Source organism: Tupaia chinensis, unplaced genomic scaffold (genome assembly GCF_000334495.1).
Source record: "Tupaia chinensis unplaced genomic scaffold, TupChi_1.0 Scaffold000423_1, whole genome shotgun sequence".
In the NCBI taxonomy this organism is placed as follows: domain Eukaryota; kingdom Metazoa; phylum Chordata; class Mammalia; order Scandentia; family Tupaiidae; genus Tupaia; species Tupaia belangeri.
Window position 1 is genome coordinate 8,654,325 of NW_006159928.1, and position 22,270 is coordinate 8,676,594.

The 22,270-nt window shown below is 38.9% G+C and overlaps 1 protein-coding gene across 1 annotated transcript in view; it reads left to right on the forward strand.

Annotated features, from left to right (window-relative positions):
• Positions 1–22,270, forward strand: part of CFAP54 (cilia and flagella associated protein 54) — a 347,206-nt gene that overhangs the window by 112,969 nt on the left and 211,967 nt on the right. Inside the window, exons 26-28 of the mRNA XM_014590242.1 lie at positions 6,742–6,864; positions 17,141–17,269; positions 19,462–19,576. Of these exons, the coding sequence (XP_014445728.1) occupies positions 6,742–6,864; positions 17,141–17,269; positions 19,462–19,576 (367 nt within the window). The remainder of the gene's footprint in view (positions 1–6,741; positions 6,865–17,140; positions 17,270–19,461; positions 19,577–22,270) is intronic.

Below are 22,270 nucleotides of genomic sequence, written 5' to 3' on the forward strand. Positions count from 1 at the left end.
GGAGGGGTTTTTTTTAAAGGCGGGGGTTTTTTTTTTTTTTTTTTTTTTTTTTTTAATTTTCTTTTTGATATAGGTTGCTTGTGCTCGCCAGACAGACAGAGAGTGACATAGAGACAGAAAGCGAGAAATCACCCCCCAGGGGGATGGTCACGCTGCAATCCCTTCTCCTCCATTCTCCTCTCGGGATCTTGGGCACGCACGCACATGCGCCCAGCATCAGTTTTAAGCCACCGGGTCCGGGATGTGAACTGTGGTCAACTACGTGGGAGTCCAGCGACATAGCCATTACGCCAACTGCTGGTTCCCGGCTGGAGGTTTTTCAAGCTTACTGGTTGTGGAAAGAATTCATTTCTTTGAGACAGTAGGAGGTCTGTAGCTCCAAAAGGCCAACTAGCAATTTTCTGCCACATGGCTTTCTCCACAACATGACCAATGTGCTTCTCCAAGGCTTTCAGGAGAGTACTCTCCAGTATGCTGAGCAGTCTTACAGAATATAATGCAGTCATGAGAGCAATGATTTGATTACATTCATGGGCCCTACCCACACTCAGAGGAAGTGATTATGTGAGGTTTGTATACCAGGAGGAATCTTAGGAACTATCTTTTATTTTTTTTTGGAGAGTTTTTTTTTTTGCTATAGGGTACATGAGTTTGCCAGACAGACAGAGAAAGAGACAGAGAGACAGAAAGCAAGAAATCACCCCCCGGGGGGATGGCCATGCTGCAATTGCTTCAAGTGAGAAATTACCCCCCAGGGGGGATGGCCACGCCGTAATCCCTTCTCCTCCATTCTCCTCTTGGGATCTTGGGCACACACTCACACACGCCTGGCATGAGTTTTAAACCACCGGGTCCAGGATGCGAACTGCGGTCAACTACATGGGAGTCCAGCGACATAGCCATTACGCCAACTGCTGGTCCCTTAGGGACTATCTTAAAAATTCTGCCTGTTACAGGGAAGTAATGAGAGAAGTAAGATTTTGCTTTTGAGACTTGAACGAAGTTTTTATCACCCTTATTGTTACTGTCATCACCATCATCATCTCAGCTTTTAATTCTTTTAGTTTTTGTTTATTTATTTAGAGACCTCCAGACAGGGTCTTATCATGCCTCAGTTTCCCATGCAGCCCTCTAGTCAGCCAAGACCACTGGTGTTCCTGAAGATGCACCTGCTGTGGCTCACCTTCTCATAGTAGTGCACCACTAAATGCACCATCATCGCTGGGCCCGACTCACTTTTTGAGAACCAAGAAGATGTGAAAAACTCATGCAAAGTGTACAAATTTTTAATGCACTATTGAGAAAACTAGCCAGAGAGCCTAATAACCTAACAAATATTCACCTTGATGGGGCTCCCCTGGAGCAAGGATGTGACTTCTTTATTGCTCATATCCAATGGCTCACCTACTGAAGAGCTGTGCCTTTGAAGTCTCAAAGTTGTACTCATTGTTGACAGCCTTCTGTGTCAGTCATTAATAGACTGAAGCAGTATTTCCAAGTGTGGACTATGCTTCCTCCAGAACCCACAGGTGTCTACCTGCCATGGTCCTTTCTTCCTGGGGTTGAGAGATGCCAGGCATTAGACCTGCTTTGGAGGGAATATCCCAGCATGCTTGTAGATTGTTTTTAACACAGCAGGCCGCCGAATCTTCATAGGGCTTATTGCTGTCCTTTGACAGGCAGGTATCTTACCAAGGTCTTCAATTTACTTGCCATTTCTTGTTCATTAAGCTAAATTAACATGACATCATGGATACAGAAGTCCAATGTTTCATTTTTGGAAATTTTCATAAAGTTCAAGTTTTATTTTTATTTATTTTGTTTCCCACATTATGTTAGAGGGTATGAGGGTTATCATTGCCCTGGGGCAAGACTGAAAATATATATACTCTTATCTATACAATGTTAATGGGAACTTCTTCTGGAGCTTCTTCTTCTTCTTCTTTTTTTTTTCCGAATTATTTATTTAATTTAATTTATTTATTCATTTATCTTAATTTGACCAGAGAGAGATACAGAGAGAGAGAGTGAAAGTGAGAAAGCAAGCCATCAGGTCCGGGACTCAAACCGTGGTTGGCTATGTGGGAGTGTCCAGTGCCTTAACCGCCGTGCTACCTGCTGGCCCCTGGTGCTTCTTCTTTTTTTTTTAGTTTCCATTATCAAGATAGTTTATTACTCAAACGTACAAAAGGAAGGAACACAGCACACTATGGGGGCCACATAAGAATGTGCCAGTCAGGGCTGATTAGGAGGCAAGGAAGGGGATGGTGGTAAGGGCTTGCGGTTTCCACAGGCAGAAATAGGCAAGGTTAATCAAGGAGGTGGTTGACAATGGTGTGGGCCTGCATACCATTGCCTTGCTCTTGAAAGGTGTGCTGGTAGGCAGGGGGGGTTGTTTATCATCTCTAGGAATTAGCACAGAAAAAAAATCAACTGTATGAATACATACCTCTTAATGTGCTCTACCAAGGATACCACATCAGGAACAGCAGCTGCAATGGGAGCTTAGTTGGCTGAGTTCACAGTAGTCTGCTGTCATCCTCCGGGATCCCACTGACTCAGGATGCCTTTGTTATAGCTCAGAGATGGGTTGTAGATATGAGGAGAAACATTAATTAGGAGAATAGTCCCTAATTAAATTGTACTATTAAGAATAAGAAAGATAAGTGGAACAGGGGGCGATTCCAGAAACAGGCTTCAATATATATGAGAATATAGTATGTAACAAAGTTGGCATTCCATTTCATAGGAAAAGGATGGATTTTTTTGGGTGAATCTTTTTTTTTTTTTGGAGAGGAATTTGCTATAGGGACGCTGTGCTTGCCAGAAAGACAGAGACAGAGAGACAGAAAGAGAGAAATCACCCCCCGGGGGGTATGGCCATGCTGCAATCCCTTCTCCTCCATTCAGGATCTTGGGCATGCATGCACACGTGCCCGGCGTGAGTTTAAGCCACCCAAGGTTCGGGAACTCAGGTTGACTACATGGGAGTTCAGCGACATAGCCATTGTGCTAACTGCTGGTCCCATTGGGTGAATCTTTTTTTTTTTTTCTTCTTCTTTTTTTATTTTTTTTGGAGAGGTTTTCACTATAAGGCGCGTGCGCTCGCCAGACAGAGAGAGACATAGAGACAGAAAGCAAGAAATCACCCCCCAGGGGGGATGGTCACGCCGCAATCCCTTCTCCTCCATTCTCCTCTCGGGATCTTGGGCACGCAGGCACACACGTCCGGTGTGAGTTTTAAGCCACCGGGTCTGGGACGCGAACTGCGGGCACCTACGTGGGAGTCCAGTGACATAGCCATTACGCTAACTACTGGTTCCCTATTGGGTGAATCTTTTAAATAAATGGTTGTGAAACACCTGGATGTTCATCTCAAAGAAAGTAGGGTTTGACTCCTATTTGTACCATAAATAAGAAAGTCCAGCTATATTAGAGACTTAAAGATAAAACAAAGCAAAAAATGTAAGGAAACATCTTAGGAAATGACATGTACAATCTAGGGTTTGGGGAAATCTTTCTAACCAAGACCAAATTGTAGAACCTACATTTAACAAATATAGCAGAAAGCTTATGGATTAGCAAATAATACCTCCAAAGCTGAAAACCTTGCAAATTTATAATATCTGATAGATATATGGGATATGAATAAGAAGTTCACATGGTGGGGCCGGCAGGTGGCGTGGTGGTTAAGGCCAATGGTGATTTGAGCCCTGGAACTGGTGGCTTGTTTTCTCACTTTCTCTTTCTTTCTTTCTCTCTCTCACTCTGTCACTCTAAAATAAGCAAATAAATTAAATTAAAAATTAAAAAAAAAGAAGTTCACATGAAAGCAAATCATGAAAAGATGCTCAAACTCTGAATACATTCAGAAGTGTGCATTAAATTAACAGCATATTATCACTGGCAGAATAAAAAAAATCTGTAACTCATGTTGTTAGTGAAAATGTGGGACAAAGTCATCTCATACATTGATGAAGGAAGTATAAATTGTAACAAGCATTTAGAGTTAAAAAGAATCTTAATTTAAGTTAAATCAAATTTTAAACAAAATTAAAAACAAATATACCCAACACAGTAATCCTCTACTAGTAATTTATCCCAAAGAATAAAATTTTAATAATATTAAAAATATATTTATCTGACACAGCAATCCCTGCATTAGTAATTTATCCCATAGAATAAAATCACTAGTTAGTAACATACTACTCCTGCTTCTATCCCATGGTTCATGCACCTCGGTGTTCTACTTGTAGGGAACACAGTACCACATAATGATCATTGTCTTAGAGTATGTTCTCTGTCATGGAGCATGGTGTCTCATCCTCTCTGGGTATTATCTCTTTGCTGGTATCTCTTTTGCCACTCATAGTTGGCAACTGAGCATGTATAAGGGTGTTTACTGTTGGCATTCTAGGTGGTGACAAAATAGTTGGAGACAAAAAGAATAAATGGTACTGCCAGATTGTAAAACATCAGCTGTAAATTGTACAATATGAGGTACTGGAAATGACTGAATAAATTATGATAGTCCACACTGAATAATATATATATATATTTTTTGAGAGGTTTTTGCTATAGGGTGCATGTGCTCACCAGAAAGAGAGAGAGAGAAAGAGAGACAGAAAGCAAGAAATAGCCCCCCAGGGGACATGGCCATACCACAGTCCCTTCTCCTCCATTTTCCTCTTGGGATCTTGGGCACGCATGCACACGTGCCTGGCGTGAGTTTAAGCCACTGGGTCCAGGACTCGAACCATGGTTGACTACATGGTAGTCCAGCGACATAGCCATTAAGCTAACTGCTGGTCCCCAAACTGAATAATATTGTGCAGCCATTTGATAGAATGAATTAGAGTTGTCCCTATAGATTTGGAGAACTTTTCATAAGACGTGGTGAAGGAGAAATGCACGGTTCAGAAAACTGGGTGTAAATCCAATTTTGTAAAATTATAATAAATAAATAAATAAATAAATAAATGAAAACTATAGAACTATGAGGGTATTAACATGATTTAGGGCTATAATGTGGTAGGGTGGGGGATAGTGATCATGCAAGGGGGTTAAAAGAACATTAAAAACAGCGTACTTATGGCCTGCTTGTGGTATGTTGGTTAAGGTGACTGGGCTCCATGTGACAGGCTATGCAGTTGGAGTCTCAGATCTGGCAGCTTGAAAAAAGTGCTGGGCTCGTGTGCATATATGTCCAAAATTCCAAAAGGAAGAGAAATAGAGAAGAGATTGGAGCATGACTATCCCCCATGGTGGGGGATATTCTCACTTTCTCTAACTCTTTCATTTTTTTTTTTTGTCTCCAGAGGGTCTATGTACCCTTTGAAAAAATAGTTTTTTTCTTAAGAGAGATTTTTGGTGTAGGGTGTGTGCGCTTGCCAGAGAGAGAGAGCTAGAAAGTGAGAAATTACCCCCCAGGGGGCATGGCTATGCCACAGTCCCTTCTTATTCATTCTCTTGTTGGGATTTGGGGTCCACACGCACACGTGCCCAGCATGAGTTTTAAGCCACCAGGTCCAGGACTTGAACTGCAGTCGACTCTATGGGAGTCCAGTGACATAACCATTATGCCATCTGCTGGTCCCCACTCTGGCAAAATTAAAAAAAATGTGTACAATATAAACAGTAGCAATATTGTTAGAATAGCAGGTTGGAGCAATTAATATACTCCGAAAGAACCAGCATTTATATATTAATATTACTTTATTTGTGATAACCAGAATAATTACTCAATTGCTACAATCTCAGGTCTACTTTTCTGATAGTCATACTGCTCAGAACCATGCAACAGTGTTGAAAGCTAAACTGAAAATTGTTTAGCTTCTGATCATATCAAATTCAGGATCATATAATAGTAAGCAAGGAGAACAAAAAGTATACACCCATATTAATTGGTTTCCTGGGATATGAATGTTTATTTTAATCTTAAAGCAAACTATGATTTTAAGTACCTAGAATCACTATATAATATTGGATCTTTGGAAAAGTCACGACTCATTTTTGCATAGAATAACATAGAAAAATATGTCATGACTTTTCTGAAGACCCAGTATTTAATATGCCACATAATCCTCCCTATGGTATTCAAGGCCCTCCTAAACCTGGATGTGATCTTTAGTTCCTCGCACTATATGCAGGTAACATTCTGAATGAATCATGAAACTTGTCAAATGTGCTTTGTTTTACAGTTATTTGTGTCCTCATTTTATCTTCTCCACTAGTTTTCAAGTTACTTTAGGTAAAGGACTCATTAAAAAATTGATATATCAGGGACCAGCAGTTGACGTAATGGCTATGTCACTGGACTCTCATGTAGTCGGCCATGGTTCAAGTCCCAAACCCGGTGGCTTAAACTCATACTGGGTGCGTGTGCATGCGTGCCCAAGATCCCGAGAGGAGAATGGAGGAGAAGGGATTGTGGCATGGCCATCCCCCCGGGGGGTGATTTCTCACTTTCTGTCTCTCTATCTCTCTCTCTCTCTTTCTGGCGAGTGCATGTACCCTATAGAAAAAACCTCTAAAAAAATTTGATGTATCAGTTTTATCTCAGTGTACATTTCCTCATACATTATAAGTAATTTATCAATAGTTATTGGTAAAAAAATACAATTTTATGGCTTAAGACACCCTGATTTGAACTAAAGTGCTCCCAAAGAACCAACATTTATTATTTTGTAATGAGTGAGGATGATATTTTACAAGAAAAATTATTGTGCTTCTGTTTTTTAGATATTGATAAAGTGTTTAGTGGTTTTGCAAGGACAACCAACCATCATCCACTCGAAGAAAAATATTGCAAGTTTTGAAAGTGTACAGCACATGATAGCTTGTTGTATCTTCTACATCACGAAGGTATTTACTCAGTTTTTGTTTGGGGTCATACAATTTAGGATCAGTAATGTTTCAGAAAATCAAACTGCTCTAGAGAAAGAGAGAAAGAAAAAGTAAGAAGTCATCTCCTGGGAGGATGCATACCACAATCCCTTCTCCATTCCCTTCTCAGTATTTTGGACATGCACACACATGTTCTTGGCATGATTTTCAAGCCATCATGTCTGGAACTTGAACTGTGGTCAACCAAGTGGAAGTCTAGTGCCTTAACCACCACGCCACCTGCTAGCCCCAGAAAGTCGAACTGCTTTAAATCACAGTGCTAAAAGTAGCACCCCAAAAGATCAAGTTAGAATGTACAATCTAAACATTACAGAATAATAACCTGCTATGGAACTTTTTGATGAAATTGTGATGTTTCACGAACTAAAACATGGCATTATTGAGCTAGCATTTGTATATCTTAGTGGTATTACATATGGTCACACAGAACATATTTGTTTCAAAACTGTAAAACATTAATTACATATTTATTAAACTGCCACCAACCTGCATAATGTCTTGTCAGGTTCCGATCTCAGTGGAACCTGCAGTCAGACCTGAAGTATCTTTTCTCTCCCCTTAAATGAGAAGGAATAATACTGGATACACATGGTTTTTTTGTTTCTTTCTTTCTTCCATGAAAAAATAATAGGTCAGGAAAGGAGAGAAAAAGACAGACATCTTCAACAGGTTCTTTATGCTATAATCCATGCCCAGCCTCAAAGGCCTGGATCATGGGTTCATAAGCACTTGGCATGTTCAGAGAGGCCTCAGGACACAAACCAGGGACCTTCCTCTGTGGGTCCAGCTTCATGGAGCATTCCATTACTGCTGTGCCATGGCTACTAGCCAGAGACAGGTATTTTCTGATGGTTTTGTTATGATCCTCCTGCCCTGTCCTCCCAGCCAGCTAGGATCATGGTGCACACCATTGCCAGCCTGTTTTAGGTTTTGCTGGGAACCAAACCTTTGCCTCCCATGTGACTCCAGCCATTATGTAGTGGTGGCTCCCACTTGTGCCATCACAGCTGGGCCAGACCTGAAGTATCTTACTGTAGGCATTGAGTTAGGGTAGGATGGCTTAGATAATATCAAGAGACCAAACAGCAAGGGTTTGATGGGAAGGTCAATCAGTAGGGGAGGGTTATTATAATCTCATAAAATCAGAATGTAAACGTGATGTTAGATCTGGCCAAAGGGAAGGCTAGACAGTGTCTAAGCATGATTCAGAGACTGCCATGCAGGCCTCTGAACTGAACAGAGGGAAACCTGTACAAGAATATTCACACTGTACTGATTAAGACTGATATATCTGCATATCTAAATCAGGCAAAAGTGTGGACAGAACACAAACTTTTTTTAAATTTTTATTTTACTTCTTCATCTAATATTTACTGATTAGCTATCTATCTGTGTCAGGCACTCTTTTGGAGCTTGATGCACACACAAAGAATTAGAACCTTTTAGTAGCTGTAGGAGAAGAAGCAGCTATGGATGACTCTGATTTCTAGCTTGGGTGATTAGTGGACGATGGTGACACAAACATGGATGCAGGATGATCACTAAGGGTCGGGACAATTAAGGAAGACTTTACTTAGGAGCAGAGGCTTAGATAAGCTCTAGCAAGAGTTAAAAATTCACATGCCAACTGAGACCAAGCAAATGAAATAAATTATGAATTGGTTGGATGTGACACAAGGTTTGTTGGGTCCTGAGACAAAATGATAGGCATTAAAATTAATGAACAACAACAACGACAAACACAGCACTGTTCCCACAGAGCTTATGATATAGTGGGAAGACAGAAAGCAAATATATACATAAAGTATAATTTTGTGAAGCTTTAGGTTTTATAAACAAAAATAAAAGCAGATAAGGGAGATTTGTGGGGTTGGGCCTGCTTTAAATGGAATGACCCTGCAGCAAGGAAGTAGAACTACAATAGACAGAGGAGGAATAACTTGGAAGGCAGAAGGATGAAGGACTGATTATATGAGCAAATGTACTTCAGAGTTTCATGGCCAATTTTAGTCTATACTTGAACAGGTTTATTCAAATAGAGTAGACCATTCATGTGGATCAATGGATTCCCAACCTGTTGACTTGAGAATTATTGTAAGATATCTATATATCCATAGGTGTATCTAGTTTTATTTGTAAATTGTATCAATTTATTTCCACATATGTGTTTTGCTTTTTTTGCAAATATGTGTGGAAACAGTTGAAATAACCAAATTATTTGCATTTATAGTTACATTGAAAAATTACTAGAGAAATGTTATTATAGCTGAAAGGCTTATGGGAAGGATATTAATTTATGATATATCTGAGATAGGAATTTTGAGTAGATGGCAGCTTAAGCACACTTCCTTGACTTTTTCCCTTTCTTTTCTTTTTAAACAATTATTTTATTTTAACTTTATTTATTATTGTTACTATTTTCCAATCTGAACAGAGAGAGACAAAGAGAGAGGGAAAGTGAGAAAGGAAGTCACCAGGTCCAGGACTTGAACCATGATTGGCCACATGGGAATCCAGTGCCTTTACCCACCATGCCACGTGCTGGCCCTGGCTTCTTTCCTTTCAGTTTCTTATTTCAGTGTATTACAGTGGCCCAAGCAGGTCAGTTGGTAAAGTCTGGAGAGGTATCTCAGGTCAAGGTATCTGAAGAAAGGGATTTATGAGACCTCATTCTAAACAAGAAAGAATAAAGATACCAGAGGCAAGGAAGTAGGCTTATTTATTTGCATTACTTGGCTCAAAGGCCAGCATTGTGTGGTTTCTCACAGGTTTTAGTTGACAGAATCCAGTGAATTTCCTCAAAGAAGGGCTGTATCTGCTTATTTATTATTATTGTTCTTAATGTGTTACTAACAGGGCCTTTCTGATTTGGCTAGAGGCCTTGAGGAACACTGCATAGGTGGACCACTTTGATGAGTCTCTCTTAGTTAGGGCTGAAGCTTGCTTCTATGGAGATCTCACAACAGAGAGGCTTTTATCCTCTACCTTCTCAAAGAAGGCATTATTTGCTGGCTGTTTATGGCCTGAGTAGAAAATCTCTCAAGAGTAGAAAATCCTCTCTCTTCCATTGCTTACTGGTTCACTACCTTTAGAAAGACCTCTGTGACCTGGCCTGTGTAGTTGATGAAGGAACATAAGCCAGTAGCAGGAAAAGTAATAACTTGCTGAAGAAGACTCAGTACCTAAGGGAGAGAGCAAACCAGCCCCCGAGATAATTGCCTTATTACTCTTGCCACATTGGAGAAGACCAGAGATGGCTTGGAAATAAGCAAAAAACAAAGAAAGCTTTCAAGCAGATGTGATCCAAACACAAACCAAAATCAAAAACAAAAGTGAAACCTCTGTAACTGAACAAACAAATTTGATTGAAAAAATTAAACAGGTGTATCTGAGTCAAATCTGGAGGCTCAAGAAATACCTCACCACATAGACCAGAATAACCTACAGACAGAAATTAATTTAGAAGGTAGATCCAGAAGTAAAATGAAAACAAAAGAAGTCTAGAGGTAGAGAAAGCAACAGAGGAAAATGGATAGGCTCCTTGAGTTCCAGGTAGGATTGCACGTGTAGATACATACTGGTGAAATTTCTGGAGTCAACAGATAAGGACAAATCTAAAAAGTTTTAAGACCCAAAGAGCAGGTTATTTGCAATGGAAAGAGAATCAGTTAGCTTCAGACATTTTATCAGCAACACTAGAAGTTCAAACATTAAAACATTTGTAAATTCCTGAGGGAAAAAGACTGAGGTCCAAAAATTAATAACCAAGAAAGATACCATTCATCTGTTTGGGCAAAATAAACATTTTCAGAAGTGCAGACATTTAAAAAAGTATTCTAACCATTTACTTATCTGAGGAAAACACTTGAGGAAATACTCTATCAAATGACAATTGATTCAGAACAGAAATCCCAAGATAGGAAAAAGGCAAAGAATAATGGAAGCAATGAATCTTGCAATATATGTATCATTACAACTGAAAAGATAATAAAGACGTGACTAGGTCTTTGTAATATAAATGCTAAGTAGGGATTTCTGGAAGAGAAGAGTCATCCTTGAAGGAAAAACTGATTAGTAACCTAGATCTAAAACTTCTATACTGTTTTGGAGTGATGGTGGGGAGACTTGAACAGGTAGAGATTCTTGTTGCATGGTTGTATGTTTTATATACATGTACATATACATACATACACACATAAAAATACATGTAGTATAAAATTATTACAGGTTAACTATCCAAATGCTTGAGAGCAGAAGTGTTTCAGATTTTTAAAAGTTTTTGAGTATTTTCATATACATAATGAGATCTTAGAGTTGGGATCCAAATCTAAATAAGTAATTCACTTATACTTCGTATATACTACATACATACAGTCAAATGCAATTTAATACAATATTAGTATATTGCAGTGTTTTGACTGTAACCTGGGACATGAGGCCAGTTGTGGAATTTTCCACTTGTGCTGTCATGTTGGTGTTCAAAAACTTTTAGAGTTTGGAGCATTTTGGATTTTGGATTTTTGGATTACAGATGTTCAGTCTGTATTTTTTTTTTTGGATAGGATATATATATACATATATACATATATTTGTATGTATGTGTGTGTGTGTGTGTGTGAAGAGGACTATGTCATGATGAGCGGAAGTTTAAAGCATACTAGTACTTCTAAAGTGATAGGGGGAAAGAAGTGAACGGAGAGGAATGAGAGAGGAAACAGAATAGGAAAAATTACAGTAAGGAAAAAAAGGATGAATTAAGCAAAAATAAGAGGGGATATAGAGTATTTAAGATGGAAGAAATAAAATGAAGAATATTAGTCAGTAAGTATGAATGAACTCAGAAGATTAGAGACTAAAAGTATTTAAGATGGAAGAAATAAAATTAAGAATATTAGTCACTAAGTATGAATGAACTCAGAAGATTAGAGACTTCCAGATGGGCTAAAATGCAGGTTCAAATGTGAATTATTTCAAGAAACACTACTTAAAGTGACAAATAATGGTTTGAAAACAATGAAGACAAAAGTACCAGGAAAATGAAGTAAAAAATAATGGAGGAGTGGCAATTTTCATATCAGAATAAAAGCTGAGTTCAGGGTATAACACATTAATCAGGACAAGAAGCATTATGTAGTAACCTTAAATATGTCTAGTCACCATTCTCTGCTCCTAGATGGCATTTGGTCACTTTCTGTTTTTAGGACAGTCTCATGGTTAAGTATTAAAGATCAAGTCTGAATTAAAACAAAACTTGAATTTTTTGGTAACAGCAAAATAAGGAAGAAAAATAACATGAAAAATGCTATAAAGGCATTTGATAACACTTAAAAACCTTTCCTAATAAAATTTCTAATAAGTTAGGAATGAAAGGAAGCTATTAAATAATGATAAAGACATTTACCGCAATTTTAGAGCAAATACCACATAAATGGCATATTTCTGAAGCCATTTCCTTAAAAATCATGTAGGAAAGAGATGTTAACTCTTAACAGTGGGACTCAGTATTTTTAGAAGTTCTCTCTCAAGCAAGAGATCAAGATATGAAAGAATTTTATAACATTAGAAAAGTATAATTTTTGTGTAGTGGTCTCAAAACCCATGAGCATCTGGTAAAAAATTATTAGAATTATGAAGAATGTGTATAAACTGATTGTAAAAACATTTACAAACTGATAGGTTTTTCTCTACTAGTAATAGAAACAGAAAAGGTAAAATATACCACTTATAATACGCAATACTTTATACTTAACAAAATGTAACGAGCCCAAGTAAAAATCATGGGATCTTACCGAAGGACACAAAACAAGATAAAAATACACAGCAGGCCACGCCAAGTTCCTGACTAGGAAGATTTACTGTCATAGGAATACGAATCCTTCCTGAATTGATATTTAAAGTTAATGCAGTTCTTTTTTTTTTTTTGGAGAGGTTTTTGCTGTAGGGTGTGCACGCTTGCCAGAGAGACAGAGACAGAGAGACAGAATGTGAGAAATCACCCCTGGGGTGGGGGGATAAGGGGCTATGCCGCAATCGCTTCTCTTCCATTCTCCTCTTGTGATCTTGGGCACGCACGCACACCAGGTGTGGGACTTGAACCACTGTTGACTACATGGGAGTTCAGCGACATAGCCATTATGCCAACTGATAGTTATTTATTTATTTATTTATTTTTGAGAGAAAAGTTAATGCAGTTTTAATCAGAATTCCAATAGGGTTTCTCTGGAACTGATCAGAATAATTAAAAAGCTCTCAATAGGGAGTAACATTTACGTTAAGGCCACTTCAATAAAAAATAATGGTGCTAAGGGAGTAATGGACAAATAGTTTAGTGAAATAGAATGGAGGGTCCAGGAATGGCCCAAAGTCTACAGAAGAAATTAGTATATGAAAAAGGTAGAAATTTGATTCATTGAGAAAAGTGATAGTGAATTATGACAGTTTATTTAATGAAAGATTCTAATGTAACGAAATGTTCATCTAAAGGTAAACAAAGCTAGAGCCTGCCTCACATCATAAACAAAATTAAGTTCAGATGGATTTAAGGATATTTATATGGCCTGGAGTAGGAGATACCTTCTCTACAAAACACAAAATACAAAAGATACACAGAAAAAGATAATTAAATTACATGATAATTAAAGCATTTTTCTGGAAAGACACTATAAGGAAAGCTTAAAGGCAAATATTAGGTTGGGAAAACATATGACAGATACAGGACTATTAACAACAATTACCTCAGGGAGTAAACCAATGAGAAAATATGATATAATTTTACAATTTGGGAAAAAGAATCAAATTTATTTTTAATTATGGAAGATACGGTTAAATATTTCAGGTGCCTCAAAAGGTAGAGCAGTAAACTGGTACCAAGTGATGTGACCAACTTCTGAGGTCAGAGAGGTCATCAAAGGCTCTCAAACTTGGAAGTGACATAACGAGATTTGCATTTTAGAGAAAAGAAATTATTCTGGTTGCACAACGTCTAGTAACTAGAAAGGGATGAATAGGACCTCAAGCAGGGGCTCAGTTAGCTGGTGAGAAATGATAAACTAAATTAGTATGGAACGTAGGAGTTACAGAGGATTAAAGGTTTCAGAATTTATTTACGAGGTACAGTTTGAGAACCTGGACATCTGTTGAACGTAAGGGATAAAGGAGGGAGTGGGACAGTCAACAGTAACATCCAGCTGTCTGGCCTAGGCCGTTGGGTGAATACAACACTATTCATTGAAACTTGGATGAAGATTGATTTTTTTGTGTGTGGTAAAGGAGAAGATAATGAGTTTTGAACAGATTTAATTTTGAGGTCTATTAGGATATCTAAATATGTGATCATCATATAATTGGACCCCTAGGCCTGGAGGTCAGAAGAAGCCATGTGTATAAAGACAAAGCAGTCATTAACATATGGACTTTGCTTGAAGCAGTAGCAATAGATAACATCACTAGATTCAGATGGAAGAATCTCAGGGGTGTGCTCAGAATAGAAGAGTAATTCTACTTCCAAAATCTAGGCAAGAGGGAGAACCAAGACATTTGATTAGTCCAAAGCTGTTCTGTCATTCTCCTCCTCCTCGTTCTAAAGCCTGCACGCTCGCCTGAGAGACAGAAAGAGAGGGACAGAAAGCGAGAAATGCCTCAGGGAGGATGGCCACACTGCAGTCCCTTCTCCTCCAGTCTCCTCTTGGGATTTTGGTTACACATATACCCACACCAAGCATGGGTTTGAAGTCACCGGATCTGGGACTTGAACAGTAGTTAGTCATGTGGGAGTTCAGTGATGTGACCATTATGCCATCTGCTGATCCCTGCTCTTAAACTTTCTTCAGTTTCAGTCCTGAAATCTTTCTGCTGCTATTAGTTCTGTCACTGTCACATGGTGTAAGCATTGAAAGCAGGGGTCCACACATTTTTTTTTTCCAATCCCACACGTATTAATTATTGTTACACTGGGTCAAAGGTGTACCTTCCAAGTTACTTTTATTTAGATTATATTCTTCTGCTTAACTCCCCACGCCTGCCACCCCTAAATTCTACCATCAGTATATATTTCCAGAAGAAAGGTAGACCAGGGCATTGACTACGTTACCAGGGGCTATTGCAATCTTCCTTCCAGTACAACAACAAAAACAATTCTAAGGTAGCCTTGTTGCTTGCAACTTCCTAATAGCAACTTTTTGTCAGAAAACAACATGCAAACACATTAATTCTGCTTATCCAAGTACTGTAAAAATTTGCATATTGAGGGGGAGAAGTCAGGAGAAGGGGCAGGATAAGGATACAGGAGAGGAGAGGGTGACACTCGAGAAAGATCCCCAAAGACTGGAGGCGGTGGGGGCAGCACATGTGGGAGGCCCTTTCCTTTCTGTGGTTGTAGTTACAGGAGAGGGCGTACGTAGGTTTGTGGATGAGAGATAAACTAGTTCCCCTACATTTTCTCTGTGGAAAAGAAGCAAGGCTGTTTATAGACATTGAAGAGGTGCATCGTAAGGGAGGTTCCAGAGACTTGAGAAGATTGGGAGGGTTTGAGATAGCCACGTAGAAGATGGAAGTGCTGACCTAGCACGGATGGAGATTTGGGGTCTAGTAGGTTGGAGTCCTTGAATTCACATGCCCTTCTCCAGGTGTTGGACAAATTTTCTCTCTCAGCACACGGCAGCTTATGGACTGGTTCTCTGCATTTCTGCTCTATTTTAAAAATTGATAACCTTTTCAGAAAGTTCAATCTTTCTTCTTTAAGCAGTAGTATTTTTTTTTCTGAAAGTCATTAGAATTCCAAATAAAGTGCCACTTTTTGGATTTGTTATCTTAAATGCGTCATTATTTTTGCATTATTTTTAAATGGTGAAGGAAACTTCTGAGATTCTCTTTTTATTCCTGTTCATTGTTTGGTATGTTGAGTAGAATTGGTCCTCCATTTTTCTTTTGATTAGAAAAACTTCTTCATTATTTTCTACTAGTGTGTTAAAACAAGAGGAAAAGATTGCACAGTTCTCTGTAAGCCTAGGACCAGTTATGTCAGGAAGCATAATTAAGTAGAGTGGAGAGCAAACATTAACTACTTTCTGTTTTCTAATAACAAAACTAACTCCCACTCATACACATTTTATAGTGAGATTGGACTGTTTGGCCAGACGTTTGAGATGCAGTATGATTTAACCTTCTCTGCCTTTTCAAAATTTATTTCGACATTTTCCTTACCACCCTGTGTTCCTTAGTCAGTGTTAGTTTAACACTGTAGTCCTGGTCCCATGGAAATGTTTCCATTTAAGTAGGTATTACCAGGTCTAAGCAGACACTTGCTATTGTTTAGCTGTTTTATATTGGGTTGTTGGGAAAGTCTTGATGCATTTTTGCATTGAAAACCAAAAAAATATGTCATGAGTTTCCCAACGACCTAATATATGTCCCCTGCCACCGACCCCATAAGAAGTAGTGGTTGTTAATGATCTTAAATACTAACTTATTCAACCTAACAAAGCTTGTTATTGATGAGATCCTGTTATTCTTTATTTTCAAATAGTGGAAATATGATCTTGAGATAAACTTTGTTTTCTTACCAAAAATGGGGATTGGGGAGAGCTGTCTTGATAGTTTACTTTGGATGCTGCTGCTTGGCAGTTTATGCAGGACTCTGCTACTTGGTAGGCTGAGGCCACATGGGAGATTTGATTTCTAGTCCACTAAAAAACTGCAGCCAGCAGGTGGCATGGTGGTTGAGGCGCTGCACTCCTACATAGTCCAGTGCGGTTCAAGTCCCGGACCTAGCGACTTGAAACTCATGCTAGGTGTGTGTGTGTGTATGCATGCATGCCCAAAGTTCTGAGAAGAGAACAGAGGAGAAGGGATTGCAGCTTGGCCATCCCTCTTGGGGGTGGTTTCTTGCTTTCTGTCTCTCTGGTAAGTGCACATACCCTACAGCAAAAGTCTCTCTCAAAAAAAAAAGAAAAAAAGCTGGGCACGGTGGTATGTGCATGTAGTTTAGCTACTTGAGAGGCTGAGGCACGAGGATCACAGTGCAGCAAGACCTGTCTCCTGTCCCCTGCCACACACACAGAGGTGTATGCACACATTCACACTCACTGCCAAACCAACCAACCAACCAATAAAAAAAAGAGGGAGTTCTTAGTCCCAGAGCACCTATAAGATTTTTGAATTTATGAAATGTGATGCACTACACTTGAAAATAGAGAAAAGTATCCAACAGAGATAATTAATAAATATTTTAAATTAGATTCTGCGTTCATGGAAGGAATATGACCTGGCAGTAATGATTATAAATTATGGGAAAAAGATGTTGGACATCACATCAGGGTGCAAATCCCTATTCGGTTATAATGAACCAGAAGAAATGCCAGAGGAGGTAATTGTTTTTTGTTTCTCATCTTTAAACATATGTTTAGTTGGGTCTTTAGGAGTCGTATAGTATTATTAAACATATTAGAAAATTGACAGGTTTTAATTTGTCATATTTACATAGAAAAGTAATATATTGCAGAGTTTCAATTGCTTTTTCTGTTTCTTTTGTTTTCTACTTTTTTTTTTGAGAGGTTTTTGCTGTAGGACATGTGAGCTCACCAGAAAGACAGAGAGAGACAGAGAGACAGAAAGCAAGAAATCACCCCCTGGGAGGATGGCCACACCACAATCCCTTCTCCTCCATTTTCTTCTCGGGATCTTGGGCATGCACGCACACACACCCGGCATGAGTTTAAGCCACTGGGTCCGGAATGTGAACCGCAGTCAACTACATGGGAGTCCACCATCATAGCTGATCCCTTTTTTTTTTTGTTTTGTTTTTTGAGTTGTAAAAAATGAAAAGAGAATCTGCTAGCATCCTGAATAGTCCCTATCGCTAGTCCTTACCATCTGGGGATGACAGAGCTTTCTACACCTCACTGGACATTGCACTGAATGCCCTTTAAAGTCTCCTCCAAATCTAAGATTTTGCGTTGTCTTGGATGGATCACTGAATGTAGTCAATGCATGTCGGGGCTTTTTACTTTATGTTCACAGTAGATGTCTGAAACTCACTGTGATACCCGAATTATCTTTCTTATGAGACTGCTAATTTTTAAGATGTATTTTTATCATCTACTTCCCAAACATGAGTTTTATAAGAGTTTATGCTTTATTGCCTTGTCTTGAAACTCTGTGGTTAAGTGGTTTCATTGATTGCAAATTTTGAATGTTATTTAGCTCATTGGGTTTCTGAGGCATGCTAGGAATTAGTTGAAGTGCCTTTTGTGACCAGGGTGAGAGTAAAGACTCTCGCCCTTGACCCTGTTTCAAGTTAGAGTAGCTTCATTCCTGTCCCTGTTACATGATGAGTTTCTAAGTAAGCATTTGTTTGCTAAAAAAGCTTCAAAATGATCACTGATTTACTGGATGATTTTTTTTTTTCTTTAGCTATAGTAATGTCTTTGGGCAGGAGGTAGAGGTTTTATCTAGAGAAATTATTTTTTCTTTTTAGTTTATTTATGTTCTCTATGAGAGAGGGAGAAAGAGAGAGAGAGAGATGAAAGACAGGCACTGCCAATAGGGCCTTCATGCCGCAATCTACTCCTGACCCCAGCCAGCCCGGATCACGGGCACAGATGAGTGCCAGCACGTCCACAGCATCCTTGGGATGCAAACCTAGTACCTTTCCATGTAGCCTCAGCATCATGGAACACTGTCACCGCTGTGCTATGGCAGCTGGCCTAGAGGTAGTTTTGATTAAGCTGGAGGCAGTTTGAAGCCCTTCAACCCCCCTTCGCCGAAGTGTTTATTCTGAGAGTCCATCAGCCAGCCCTTTTATGTCACTCAAGCCCTGACAAAGGACTCTGTCCCTTCACGCCATCAGACAGGGCCTCCTGCCCCTCTCCTTGGAACCTGCAGTCCAGCAGGGGATGTCATACTTCTCTCTAGGAGTGCTAACTTACAGGGCTCAGAAATCATTAGAGCCACTCAAGGCCCTCTAAGCCTAAGGGGCCTTGGTGGGGGTGTTTTTTGGAGAACAGACTTTGACAGGTCAGCGCTTGGGCTCAGACAGAGAAAACGTTGTGGGGAGCCTGAGCACAGACATGCCAATTCTTAATCCGCTAATTACCGATCCTGTTATGTTTCAATGAAAGGCAAAGTAGCAAAGGCAATTAGCTTAGTTGTAAAGAAGCTCCTTCTGGGAAAAAGAAAGGAAAAAAAGAATAAAGAGATATGCTTCTGAGAGCAGGCTGGGAATTCTCTTTTGAAGATTTTCAGAGACATTGCTTCAACTGCTTTAGGAAGAGTACAGGTATTGGAGGGGGCTGGGCAGAGGAGAGGAAGCACTGGGAAAAAAGGAGAAGGGAAAGAAGCTACATTCTAGGCAATCTGCATGAACATGTATCACTGGGTTGGCCTTCAGTGAGAATGCAATTCCCGTTACTATCAACTGTTAACTAGTATCCTTCAGCCACATAGCTCTTAGTTTTGTCCACCAAGTAGGAAAATATGAGAATGTAATTTAAAGAATGCTCTTTGAAAATGACAGTTTTAACATTCAAGTACATTCTGACTTTTAACCATTGTTTTTAGTTTTCTTCTAAGAGGATGTCAAAGACTAAGAAGCCACAGCAAGTATTGCCACCTGAAAAAATAAATGAACAGCTGGTTTTATTGGAGACACACCTACTGAAACTGACAAAGCAATGTAATCACTTTTTTTTTTTCCTGTTTACTTCTGTTTGGCATCACTTTATTTTATTTTTTAAATGAGAAAATATTTTGTTCAAAGGATTCAGAGGAGATTAGCCTAGAGTAAACTCTTTAATGTTTACATAGTGCTTTTAATGTCTTTAATCTGAACAATTCCCTGTTAACAAGGGATTGCAAACTGCTTTTTTCAGATGTGGCTGGTACAGATTAAGTGATTTCTTTAGGATTTTGTAGCTGGTTTGGGTTTGAGCCTACATCTTCTGATTCTAAAAAAGATTTCTCAGCCTCCACACTATTGTCATTCTGGGCCAGACAGTTCTTTGTTGTGTGGGACTGTTCCAGGCATTGCAAGATGTTAAGCAGTGTCTGTGGCTTCACCCAGAGAGCATTTTATTACCGGACCCCCAAGTTGTGACAAATGTCAAAGACTAAGAAGCCACAGCAAGTATTGCCACCTGAAAAAATAAATGAACAGCTGGTTTTATTGGAGACACACCTACTGAAACTGACAAAGCAATGTAATCACTTTTTTTTTTTCCTGTTTACTTCTGTTTGGCATTACTTTATTTTATTTTTTAAATGAGAAAATATTTTGTTCAAAGGATTCAGAGGAGATTAGCCTAGAGTAAACTCTTTAATGTTTACATAGTGCTTTTAATGTCTTTAATCTGAACAATTCCCTGTTAACAAGGGATTGCAAACTGCTTTTTTCAGATGTGGCTGGTACAGATTAAGTGATTTCTTTAGGATTTTGTAGCTGGTTTGGGTTTGAGCCTACATCTTCTGATTCTAAAAAAGATTTCTCAGCCTCCACACTATTGTCATTCTGGGCCAGACAGTTCTTTGTTGTGTGGGACTGTTCCAGGCATTGCAAGATGTTAAGCAGTGTCTGTGGCTTCACCCAGAGAGCATTTTATTACCGGACCCCCAAGTTGTGACAACCAAGGAAGAGGCAAATGTTGCCAAAAGTATCCTTGCGATGAGGAGAGTGCAACAAAATTGAGAATCCCTGGTCTAAATGCAAAAAATGTAACAGAAATAAAGGCATAGTGTGAGGAATGTTAATGTCTAAGTGGTTTAATCCATGGCCTACTACAGGAGAAGGGAGAGTGACAGAATATCTTTATTCTAGGTCATTATACTGTGGTAATTTCATAATGGACCAATGTGTTAAGGCAATTGATGTTTTAGAGGTTACAGTTTGGAAAGTTGCTTAGGAAATTGATTTAGTTTCTGGTGATGACTAAAAGTAGTTACCTCAAATCTTTTTGTTTTAGAGAGATTTTGCTATAGGGCATGTGCGCTCACTAGAGAGATTGAGAGACACAGAGAGAGAGAGAAAGCGAGAAATCACCCCCTCCAGGAGGGGATAGCCACACTGAAACCTCTTCTCCTCCATTCTGATTTTGGGAATGAATGCACATTTCCCCAGGTTGAATTTCAAGCCTCTGGGTCTGGGACTCGAACCACAACCAGCCATGTCGGAGTCCAGCAACTTAACCACTATGCCATCTACTGGTCTCCAAATCTTCTAAAAGAACAAGAGAATATCCAAATTTGTCCTAAATATGAAGTTCCACTTCTGGCCCCCTGGTTTTCTGGAAACTAACTCTCCTTATAGATTTCCATGTCCCCACCTCACCTCTCTTACTGTGTGCATCAGTTATGTTCTGGAACCCCATCAGAGATCTTTCTCTCTCAATATGATCCATGCCTGTTTCATGCCAAATTTATGAACTGAACCCAAAGTTCTGTTGTTTGCTAGTTTAGTAAACCTGATTTGGGGAATGCTGTACATTGTCTTGTTACATACTCCAAAGTATAAATGCTTAAAATGTAAATTATTCTAGAAATCTGAATTACATATATCCACAATATCAATAAAAAAACAATTTAGTAAAAAGGACAATGTAATATCATAAGCTATGTGGTAAATTCAATAGTAACACAAATAATTATTTTTACATTGTTTTCTATGTTCCAGTCACTATTTTAAGTGTTTTCTTAAAAAGTTTCTTTAAAAAGTTTTTTGTTTGTTTGCTTGTTTTCCCTATAGGGTATGTCCACTTGCCAGAGAGAAAGAGTGAGAGGGAAAGTGAAAAGTCAACCACCAGGGGGAATGGCCATGCTGCAATCCCTTCTCCTCCAGTCTCCTCTCGAGATTTTGGGCATGCACACAAATGGTGTGTGTTTCAAGCCATTTCCTCTGGGACTTGAACCACAGAGTCAGCCATGTGGGGTCCATATACATAACTGCCATACGACCTGCTATACCAAAGCAGATCCTGTTATTATCCCCCTTTTAAAGATAAGAAAACAGGCACAGCAAAGCTAAGTAAATTCCTGGAATGTCATAACTAAAAAGTATGAGTTAGAATTTGAATGTGAATGATCTGGATCCAGTGACTGTATGTACTTTAAAGCCTTTCAAAGATAACTTTATTAAAATGAAATTCACACAAGTAGTAGGTTTCAGGGTCTGAGTTTGCTGACCTGTCCCATCTGTTGGATAATGGTGAATCATGCCTTTGAAACTCTTCACCTCTTTGGTAGTGGACTCTTTAGCTTTTAGATGAAAGACAAAATGAAAGAAAATAATTGAGATGATTGGATTTTCCTTTTCAAAATGTACTGATATAGTTAATATTTTAAGACACATGATTTAGAATTGAATATTTATTAATGTTTT